Raw genomic sequence first — 12427 nt, 5'->3', positions numbered from 1 at the left:
AAGATCCTTTAAAAAAAACCGGCCAAGTGCGAGTCAGACTCGCGCACCGAGGGTTCCGTACTCGGCTATTTTTTCCGACATTTTGCACGATCAAATCAAAAACTATTAAGTATCCATAAAAATAAATAAATATCTGTTTTAGAATGTACAGGTAAAGCTCTTTCGTATGATACCCCACTTGGTATTCAAATTCATATTCAAATTATTTTTATTCAATTAAACTTTTACAAGTGCTTTTGAATCGTCAAAATAATCTACCACTGGTTCGGAATGCTGTTCCTACCGAGAAGAACCAGCAAGAAACTCGGCGGTTGCTCTTTTCAAATGTACAATTTACAATAATATGCCATACTGTATACAAGCAATTGCAGCGCCGCGTATTGCTGGAGCGCATCAAATCCAAGCTTTTTTGTCATTATATCGGTACAGTTATCTTACTTTGAAAATTTAAACACATTTTTTTTTAATGTAACCACAAATTCACGATTTTCAGATTTATTCCTTTACTTGTGCTATAAGACCTACCTACCTGCCAAATTTCATGATTCTAGGTCAACGGGAAGTACCCTATAGGTTTTCTTGACAGACACGACGGACGGACAGACGGACGGATGGATGGGTGGACGGACGGATGGACAGACAGACAGACAGACAACAAAGTGATCCTATAAGGGTTCCGTTTTTGCTTTTGAGGTACGGAACCCTAAAAATCCCGAGGGATCACCAGGATTTAGGAATAAAATTCCTTACAGCATCAGAATTGAGGAGTTGGGTCCTCGAGGTCAACGACAAAGTCTTTACTTGGTATAGATACCTTCAAAATCAATCAATTTATAACCGACTAACTGACAGTGGTCAGACCCCCGCAGTATCAGGATTGAGGAAACAATGTCGCAAAGTTCCTTTATCGAAGAAAAAAAAATTACGCAAATCGGTTCAGAAATCTTGGAGATTTCGGTGTACACAGGTAGAAAAACACAACTTCTTTTTTGAAAGATGGTTAAAAAAGTAGCCAATGTTACTCCCTGGTCAATCCTCTACTTGTCTATGAAAATCCCGTTAAAATCGGTTCAGCCGTTCCGAAGTTAGGCCGTTCAAACAGACAGACAGACAGACAGACAAAAATTTTAAAAACGTGTGATTCAGCTGTTATGGTAGCGTTCAAATAACCATAGGAGTTTAATATGAGGTAGTTATTTCGAAATAACAGACAGACACTTCAATTTTATTTATTAGTACAGTATAATATAATACTTGAAAAGAGCAACCGCCGAGTTTCTTGCTGGTTCTTTTCGGTGGAAACATCATTTTGACGATTCAAAAGCACTTGTAAAATTTACTTGAATAAAAATAATATGTATACTTACTATTCTATTCTAATAAATCCTTAATTATTATTAAAAGTGAGTCACGCAAGCGAAGCCGCGGGTAGTAGCTAGTTTAAAATAAAGTAAGCATTGCACCAAAAAATATTGTAACAAGACCTCGATTTTTATCAAAACATTGAGTCACGCGAGCGAAGCCGCGGGTAATAGCTAGTATGCAATAATCGTTCCGAATCTCAAAAAAGGGAGACTGAACTTTTTTTCAGAACACCCGTATTTCCCTCTTATTGGCCTCCTAGCAACATAATGACATCGAATGAGCTAAATCTCAATTTTAATAAACCATCTTTCATTATATAAATTAATAATTTTATATTAATGTTGACAATTCAAAACAATTTTTAAAAATAACCTACAGAACAGTAATATTTCACTCTGATGGGATTCACTTGAACACGTTTTAACTCGTAACATAATATAATCAAGCGGCTTAAAAGTTGTACTAAACTTATGAAAAGGTCAATACTAATCTTCACTCAGTAGAAGCCTGTAAATAAAAGATTTAAAAAAAAAAACATTCACGTAAATTCGACTACTAGCAATGTTGTTCGATTTTCAGACTTTTTAAAGATGTGCATACAGATAATCAATCGTCCATATTAATTTTCTTTCCCGCCAATTCGACTCGGAGGCCAGAGCAATGAATGATTTTTTCCATGAAATGTAGGTGGCTTTGAAAACAAATGTGCAATACACCCTTAATAATAAATCAGTCGCCATATTAACTTTCATTCGCGTCAATTCAACTAGGAGTCTTGTTCTATTAGACTACAGGCCCATGTTCAAAAATGGATGGGTCATATGAACCACCAGGTGACGTATACAGGACGATATAAGAGCATAAAATAATAAGATTCAGCACTATGCCGTCACTTGTAAGCTGTCCAACAGAGTGCTGGTGAGAATTCAAAAGTGCAGGTAGAGTGAGTACATTTTGGTCATATATTTTTGTACGGCATTTTTACCATCGATAGATCCATGAAAAATAATAAGAAAGCGCGCAGTGCCGTAAAAAAATGGTGCGCCACAAAGTCAGTAAATTTTTTGATTTTCTGACAATTTCCAGGATAAATTTGGTCATTTAATTCTGTACGGCATTAGTTTCATACTGTTTCAATACAGCCTCTAATCCATTATTCCGCAACGCCGTACAAAAATCATGCGACAAGGGGAAAAAATTGAGGGTAGCAACCCCCTCTCTTTCCGTGGTCCGGGGGATGATTTGAAACAACATAAAATTAATTTATTTTGAAAGTGTTTTATGCATAGATAATATTTTTTTACATGCCGTACATTTTCGTTGGTCCAAAGGTTTGTAGGGGATGTGGATATTATATACACACCCGTTCACTTCAGTTAGACGGCATAGTGATTTTATCATATTATCAATTGTTCTCTTCAAAAATATGTTAATGCCGTACAGTATCAGATGGCCATAAAATACTACACCCTTAAAATGGTAGTGTCATTTTCATCAGCCTAAAAGATATGGTCTGCATTAAAATGTACGGCATAATATTTTCCTAATTTATTTATCTTAATACTATTTAAAACAAGGGAAAAGCGTAGATAATTGCTATATTTTATTAATCTATGAATATTTAAACTTTTGCAATAATTTGAAAAATTTCAGTTTTTGTATTTCTCTATATTTTTTTTTAGAACAGTTTCTTTTGAACGGCAATACTATATAACAATAGTATTTTACACTATCATGTTAAAAAAAAAGTTGCCGTACAGAGTCAAATGATTTTACAGCTTTAAAAATCAAGTATACCATGAAATTAAGATAATTATTGATACACATTCAAATGAACACTAATTTTTTGACGGCATTATTTTTAATAGTACTTTTGAGTGCTAGATAATGTTTTGGAACCAAAGCCGTACTTTTTCAAATCACCCCCCGGACCACGGAAAGAGAGGGGTTTGCTACCCTCACTTTTTTCCCCTTGTCGCATGATTTTTGTACGGCGTTGCGGAATAATGGATTAGAGGCTGTATTGAAACAGTATGAAACTAATGCCGTACAGAATTAAATGACCAAATTTATCCTGGAAATTGTCAGAAAATCAAAAAATTTACTGACTTTGTGGCGCACCATTTTTTTACGGCACTGCGCGCTTTCTTATTATTTTTCATGGATCTATCGATGGTAAAAATGCCGTACAAAAATATATGACCAAAATGTACTCACTCTACCTGCACTTTTGAATTCTCACCAGCACTCTGTTGGACAGCTTACAAGTGACGGCATAGTGCTGAATCTTATTATTTTATGCTCTTATATCGTCCTGTATACGTCACCTGGTGGTTCATATGACCCATCCATTTTTGAACATGGGCCTGTAGTCTATATTTTAAACTTTTAAAAAGAAATATGCGTAATGCCTTTCATAATTGCAAATATATCTATCTATCACTTGTACCTTAAAAATACTTTATTTATGTTAGTGTACATTTTAAGAACCTCGTTAGCAGTGTGCAGTGATTTCTGTTGTTGACGTGATGAAAACTTTTGTTGTGTACGTACTTACCGAGTTTTGGTTTTTGTGACGGAGAAAAGTTAGTTAAATAGTACATATAAGACGTATCCGTGGGAAAAAAATAATTACCATCTATAACAGGTAATATTAGTGTCAATTTAGTACTTAATATAGAAAAAGAAATAGATTTTTTATTTGCATAATGTGTTACAAAAGACGTACTACAAAAGTTCAATACATTAATTAGCCGTAGCGGCGTACAAATATTGTGGTAGTTAACTATACCTACATATTTATAAATGATTTTTTTTTGTAGATTTACATTTTACAATTATTATAGTTGGGATAGTCATATTATACAAAGAAACGAGTCAGATATTAAAATTTAAAAAAAAAATTAAGCGCGGGTACCTAATAATAAGGATTACAGATTTGTTTATTGTCAAGGTCATGGTAAAATTTCATGTCTGAAACTGGTGCTGACGGGAAGGAAGCTCCCGGGAGATTTCTTTATAATTCTAATTTATTTTACGCAAATTCTCAAAATTGTTGTGTTAAGTAGCATTTTTATCAACAGATATTGTGTTTAAAAAGACATTTGGAGTCGAGAACTTCAAAATTTCTACAAATGGCTCCTTGGCGGAGACGCCGTGGTGCTTCCGGCAAGACCAATAATGCAGTCAAGAAAAAAGTCGGTTTGATGAATCTCGGAAATACCTGTTACATGAACAGCGTTGTACAAGCACTGCTGGTGACACGATTGTAAGTACACTTGCTAATAATTTTATTATTAAGTACTTATTATTTTTAACCAACTTCAAAAAAGAAAGAGGTCCTCTATTCGAACTGTATTCTATTTTTTAGGGTTCTGTACCTCAAAAGGAAAAACGGAACCCTTATAGGATCACTTTGTTGTCTGTCTGTCTGTCCGTCGTGTCTGTCAAGAAACCTATAGGGTACTTCCCGATCACCTAGAATCATGAAATTTGGCAGGTAGGTAAGTCTTATAGCACAAGTACAGGAATAAATCTGAAAACCGTGAATTTTTGGTTACATCATTTAAAAAAATTAAAAATGTATTTAAACTTTCAAAGTAAGATAACTATACCAAGTGGGGTATCATATGAAAGGGCTTTATCTGTACATTTTAAAATAGGGGCATTTCACGTCAAGCGGACAACCAAAAAAAGTGAGGTCGTGAATTTTGTTTATACTCTGGTCAGTTATACTTCTAGTAGACGTGGATATATTATACACACAATGTTTTTTTCGTATGATGCTTTATTGCTGAGTTATGAGCTTTTAAAAATTTACTACGAATGAAGTCCGTTATTTTTGGATGCTTATTATTTGTAACAATTCATTTGTAAATAAAACTAAAAAGCATTGTTTATTATAGTTAAAAAGTTGAAATTTTTATTTTTTTTATCGAATTCTAAATTTAAATTTTTTAACGTATAGTAAACCGGAAGTGAACATTTCAAATCGATATTTGAGTAACTTGGCCAAAATAAAAATAATTTTTTTTTACCGTGAATTAAAGCTTACATGTACTTATTCTTCACCAAAAAAAATTGTAACGTGATGTCTAATAGTTTAGGACTTAGTAGCCCAGTAATTTGGTCGTCAAAAAGGGGCTTATCTGGAAAGTTTTCAGAAAGTTATGCAAATTGGTGGTTTTATAGATTTCGATGTGCTCTTTCCGAATTTTTATTTTGCCACCTCGTACCTTTGCCGCTCGCGCCGCCATCTTGGAAAAATGGCGCCCAAAAACAGTTTTTTCACGATAACTTCTTTCCCACTCATTTTACGATAAAAATGGCTATGTAACTATTAAACTAGAGACAATTTCCTATAATTTGTGTAGTCACCTTTTTTTGTAGACTCAATAGTTTCAGCGTACGAGCGCCACAAAGCCCACTCCAACACTCGTTTTGGCTAAATAACTCATTTCCACCCCACCATGTGGTAGAGTGAGTGACGTGATTTTTTTTTTTATGGTATCTCCAGGAGCCGGTAGTCACCTTCAATTTAAGCTATCAGTTCGACCAGAGAATACTAACATTCTTCAGAATTCTGCTCGAGATAAGAGTAAATATACTGCATCGCAGTTTCGATCTCACGTGCATATGAGCCTTTATTTTGGGTTTTAAACCCAAAAGATGCCCATGGGACCTTATTACTAAGCCTCCGCTGTCATCCGTTTGCCTATCCGTCTGTCCGTCTGTCTGTCAGCGTGCTGTATCTCATGAACCGTAATAGGTAGAAAGTTGAAATTTTCACAGAATGTGTATTTTTATTGCCGTTATAATAACAAATAATAAAAATTTCAAAATGGCCGTCATGAAAAAAAAATAAAAAAGAGCATTATTTCTTGTATTATGGTACGGAACCCTTCCTATGTGAGTTGGACTCGCACTTGACCGATTTTTCGGCATCTCGAGCATGTTTATAATGTGGTCGCAGTCAATACACAATATCGCAATTCGTGCATTAAAAATTTTACCTCGCACTACAAACTAAAAAAATAAAAAAATGGGTCAAGTGCAAGCCCAACTCGCACACGAAGAGTTCCGTACCATCAAACAAGAAATAACATTACTTTTTTGTTTTTTTTTCATGTCAGCCATTTTGAAATTTTTATTATTTGTTGTTATAACGGCAATAGAAATACACATTTTGTGAAAATTTCAACTCTCTATCTATTACGGTTCACGAGATACAGCCCGCTGACAGACAAACGGACGGATAACAGCGAAGACTTAGTAATAAGGTCCCGTTGGCATCCTTTGGGTTCGAAACCCAAAAAAAGGTCCATATTCACATGAGATCGAAACTGCGATGCAGTATATTTACTCTTATCTCGAGCGGAATTCTGAAGAATGTTAGTATTCTCTGAACGAAGTGATGTCTTAAATTGAAGGTGACTACCGTCTCCTGGAGATACCGTAAAAAAAAATCACGCCACTCACTCTACCACATGGTGGTGTGGAAATGAGTTATTTAGCCAAAACGAGTGTTGGAGTGGGCTTTGTGGCGCTCGTACACTGAAACTATTGAGTCTACAAAAAAAGGTGACTACTCAAATTGTAGGAAATTGTCTCTAGTTTAATTGTTACATAGCAATTTGTGTCGTAAAATGAATGGGAAAGAAGTTATCGTGAAAAAACTGTTTTTGGGTGCCATTTTTCCAAGATGGCGGCGCGAGCGGCAAAGGTACGAGGTGGCAAAATAAAAATTCGGAAAGAGCAGATAGAAATCTATAAAACCACCAATTTGCATAACTTTCTGAAAACTTTCCAGATAAGCCCCTTTTTGACGACCAAATTACTGGGCTACTAAGTCCTAAACTATTAGACATCACGTTACAATTTTTTTTGGTGAAGAATAAGTACATGTAAGCTTTAATTCACGGTAAAAAAAAATTATTTTTATTTTGGCCAAGTTACTCAAATATCGATTTGAAATGTTCACTTCCGGTTTACTATACGTTAAAAAATTTAAATTTAGAATTCGATAAAAAAAATAAAAATTTCAACTTTTTAACTATAATAAACAATGCTTTTTAGTTTTGTTTACAAATGAATTGTTACAAATAATAAGCATCCAAAAATAACGGACTTCATTCTTAGTAAATTTTTAAAAGCTCATAACTCAGCAATAAAGCATCATACGAAAAAAACATTGTGTGTATATATCCACGTCTACTAGAAGTATAACTGACCAGAGTATAAACAAAATTCACGACCTCACTTTTTTTTGGTTGTCCGCTTGACGTGAAATGCCCTCATATACCTAAGTACGATATTTATAGTGTTACACACAGCAAAATCATTAAACAGCATTAAGTTGCGGTTAGTAGGGTTCCTTTCGTGGACCGTTAAACCAAATACCCTCCTTTTTCGTTGTTTTTTAGGGTTCCATCAAAAGGAACTACGGAACCTTTATAGGATTACTTTGTTGTCTGTCTGTCCGTCCGTCGTGTCAAAAAACCTAAAGGGTACTTTCCGTTTACCTAGAATCATGGTATTTGGCAGGTAGGTAGCTCTTATAGCACAAGTAAAAGAATAAATCCGAAAACCGTGAATTTTTGGTTACATCATTAAAAAAAATCAAAATGTAATTAAATTTTCAAAGTAAGATAAGTACTATACCAAGTGGGGTATCATATGAAAGGGCTTTGCCTGTACATTCTAAAACAGATCTTTATTTATTTTTGCGCATAATAGTTTTTAATTTATCGTGCAAAATGTCGAAAAAATATCCGAATACCGAACCCTCGGTGCGCGAGTCTGACTCGCACTTGGCGAAACCCGAAATTCAATAATCGTCTCTAGTATTTTAGTCAATAAGAAAAACACTATCAATAAATGCTACATACGTTCTTAAGTAAATGCAGGGATTAACAAAATATAAGGGGTCAAAATAGCTCAAAAATGGCTCAGAGGGTATGAATTCTCTTAATGGTGTTTAGAACCTATGTCATGACCAGGGCGCGTTTGGAACCCTCGTAAATGTTGTTTTAATAGTTAACATAGTTATATTACCATTACATCATAATGCTTTAACAATAACGGAACACTTATGAAGTACCTACTACAGGTTATCTATCTGTCTGTTACAGCCATTTTATTAGAAAATATTAAAAGTTGTAAAGCTGAAATCCAAAACAGTTTTACAGAAACAAAATTACCAAAACATCGGTCAAGTGCGATTTAGACTCGCTCACGTTGAGTTCCGTACCATAGTATAAAAATAAATTTTTAATTTTCATGGCGGCCATTTTGAAATTTTTATTATTTGTTGTTATAGCGGTTATAGAAATACACATTCTGTGAAAAATGCAGCTCTCTCCCTGTTACGTTTCACGAAATACGCGGACGGACGGACAGCGCAGGCTTAGTATAGGGTCCCCTTGGCATCTTTCGGATACGAAACACTGGAAAACAACGCTAAGGTGGCAGTTCTCGCGAGATGTTGCTGTATGCCCAATGCCCATGCTAAAATGTAGTTAGCGTCATGAAAAATGATCTCAGACTTTAAAACTGCATATTGAATTATTGTTTTTAACCCCCGACCCAAAAAGAGGGGTGTTATAAGTTTGACGTGTGTACCTGTGTAACTGTCTGTGGCATCGTAGCTCCTAAACTTATGAACCGATTTTATTTTATTTTTTTGTTTGAAAGGTGGCTTGATCGAGAATGTCCTTAGCTATAATTCTAGAAAATCGGTTCAGCCGTTTGAAAGTTAACAGCTCTTTTCTAGTTACGGTAACCTTCACTTGTCGGGGCTGTTATAAATTATTAATTTACACTTGTTTGCTATATGCAATATGCATAGTAAAATTTGTAATTTTTTGTCGTAGATTCAGCTCGCATGCACTGCGCAGAGCGCTCACCGTCCCGTATTGGGAGATGATGGGCCAACTTTTTGCTCACATGCTGTACTCTAACAGGACTAAGCTTAATCCAGATAGGTACTTTAAGTACTTACGACCTCCGTTCTTCTCACCGAACAACCAACATGACAGCTCTGAGTTTTTAGGGTAAGTAGCCTTCATTTAATTAAAAAAGCGTTTAAGATATCAGGTACTCAAAGATATGGTACCTTAACTTTGACCACCAATAAAAAACAAAATTAGTTGCACAAGTCAATATACATGATTAAGATTTAATAAAATATTTTGGTTTAAAATTCAAAACTTTGTTTTTTCATTCGTATATAAGTTAACCCTTGATTGCAATTAACCTGGTGGTATTCAATAATGCTGTCTAAGATGGAATATACGTCCATAATTATTAAGATTAAAGGGAAAAGGTGAAAGTACGAATGGAAAATTCCTATGTATGAGTTTACCCTTGATTGCCAACTCACTCGGTATATTTGATGTAGTCTCAGATGGATCAAATCTCCATAATAATTAAGACTAGCTGATACCCGCGACTTCGTTCGCGTGGATGTAGGTTTTTAAAATTCCCGTAGGAACTCTTTGATTTTCCGGGATAAAAGTAGCCTATGTGCTAATCCAGGGTATAATCTATCTCCATTCTAAATTTCAACCCAATCCGTCCAGTAGTTTTTGCGTGAAGGAGTAACAAACATACACACACACACACACACATATACAAACTTTCTCCTTTATAATATTTGTGTGATAGTGTGATTAAAGGGGGAAAAAATTGTCTAAGGGTTTTTCATTTGTAATGAGTTGACACTCGATTGCAATCTACCCGGCGGTATTTGATGATGCTGTCTAAGATGAAACATACCTCCTTAGTTATGATTAAGAGAAAAAATGTAGTTCAATTTTTTTTATTCATATTCGGGATCTTTAAGCTTGTAGTTCCTTGTGTATTATAGACTGCCGCAAATTAAAAGCGTTGACGCATGAGGCTGGTTCACAAGTTTAGGTATTTACCCGAGGTTCTTTGTTGGTTTCCGTGAACGGACGTACCGAGTGCAGTTTAGTTTATAACAAACCGTTTTGATCCTAGACGATTTTCAAACGGATTATTTTTCAATATTTTTAAGTATGTGGAGTTAGTTTGTCGTTTTTTTTTAAAACAGTGATGTTTTTTAAAACAGTGTATTGTCTTTATAGACTAAGTACGAGTGAATAAAACTTCTACTACTACTTACTTTGTGAACTAATCTTTTATATACTTGTGTAAGTATAAGAGAGTCAAGAAATTATACAAAACTCAACTTTCCTTATAGGAAAACATGGTTCCCTTATCATGCACAGTATAAATAGTTACACCTACTATATTAATTTTCACATATATGTTTATAAAGGCTGGTAAAATAAATGTGAAATCCATCTAAAATTTAAACAGTCTTAAATATTTAATTTGCAATATTATCAAAAATATAATGCTATGCTAATACTCATAAAGACATTGAGCAATTTTTTTTATTTATGGTCCTTTACAATCTTTTCAAATTTTATTGTTAGTACTAAATCGTACTTACCGTAAGCCCAAAACAATGGACAGTGCAATGAAAGGGATTAACAGGTACAAAAATGCAGATGTTACACTTGAGTAGGTATTTATTCATCAAAAATAAGTGTATTGCCACGCGAGTCAGCTAGGGATACATAAACAAAATAAGATAAAGTTCAAAACTAAAAGTACAGAAACCCACCTACTACTTTTAAAGACTTCACCGCAGATGATTGATTTATATTTGAATATGTATAAATCATTATATACATGTATTCGAAATTTTCATAGTAACTGCTATGATTTGATATCAAACTCGATCCATCTATTTCAAGTTTATTTTTTCTTGATATACATTTCTTTTTCATGTCATGTGTAGGCAATACCAATTTCAATATACTTTTTGGGTTTTGTAGGTTATATCTCTTACATTCGTTTTGATTATGATAAGTTCTTTTATGACATACTAGCCGATGCCCGTGACTTCGCTCGCGTGGATTTAGGTTTTTTGAAATCCCGTGGGGACTCTTTGATTTTCCGGGTTAAAAAGTAGCCTATGTGCTAATCCAGGATATTATCTATCTTCATTCCAAATTTCAGCCAAATCCGTCCAGTAGATTTTGCGTGAAGGAGTAACAGACATACACACACACACACACCCACACCCACACACACACACACACACACACACACACACACACACACACACACACACACACACACACACACACACACACACACACACACACACACACACACACACACACACACACACACACACACACACACACACACAAATACAAACTTTCGCCTTTATAATATTAGGGGTTAAAGTATGAAATTGCCGATTTGTACTGAAAAATAAAAATTCGTTTTTTTTAATTTAACTTATTTGTTTAATCAAAATAATTACCATTATTATCTATACATTGCTGCCATCTAATAGGAAGCTCATTTATGCCTTTGCAATAGAACTCTAGATTCGACAAACTGTGTGAAAGCTTTTTGCACTGCCTCCTGAGAAGAAAACTTTTTATCACGCAGAAAATTGTCCAAATCACGAAAAAAATGGTAGTCCGTTGGAGCAAGGTCTGGCGAATACGGAGGGTGACGAATGGTTTCTAATTGCAGTTCCTGTAGAGTTAAAACGGTTTCTCGTGCTGTATGAGGTCTCGCGTTATCATGGAGCAATAATGGTGAAGATCGATTCATAAGTCGGGGCTGTTTCACTGCTAGTTTCGCTATCATTGTTCGGAGTTCGGCGCAGTAGGCATCTGCCGTTATTGCTTGATCAGATCGGAGAAAGCTATAGTGAATAACACCACGCTGAGACCATCAAACAGTTACCATTACCTTTTTATTGGTAAGCTTTGCTTTAGGACACTGTTGCGGCGTTTGACCTGGGGTCAGCCATTGCATTTTCCGCTTACGATTATCGTAAAGAATCCATTTTTCATCACATGTCACAATTTGATCCAATACCTATTCCTTCATTTCTGTATCGATTCAACAAGGCAACGCAAGTTTCAACACGCGTTTCTTTCTGCAGATCAGTCAAATCATGAGGCACCCATTTTTCATATTTTTTTATTTTATTGATTTGACGCAAATG

The 12427-nt window shown here is 34.9% G+C and overlaps 1 protein-coding gene across 1 annotated transcript in view; it reads left to right on the top strand.

Annotated features, from left to right (window-relative positions):
- The window catches only part of LOC123880645 (ubiquitin carboxyl-terminal hydrolase 38), a 37056-nt gene that overhangs the window by 12982 nt on the left and 11647 nt on the right, over nt 1-12427 (top strand). The window contains exons 7-8 of the mRNA XM_045928874.1: nt 4449-4633; nt 9237-9416. Coding sequence (XP_045784830.1) covers nt 4449-4633; nt 9237-9416 — 365 coding nt within the window. The remainder of the gene's footprint in view (nt 1-4448; nt 4634-9236; nt 9417-12427) is intronic.

This window comes from Maniola jurtina, chromosome Z (assembly GCF_905333055.1).
Source record: "Maniola jurtina chromosome Z, ilManJurt1.1, whole genome shotgun sequence".
NCBI classification, from domain to species: Eukaryota; Metazoa; Arthropoda; class Insecta; order Lepidoptera; family Nymphalidae; genus Maniola; species Maniola jurtina.
Note: the sequence above shows the minus strand (reverse complement) of the source record. Positions and strands in the feature narration are given on the sequence as shown.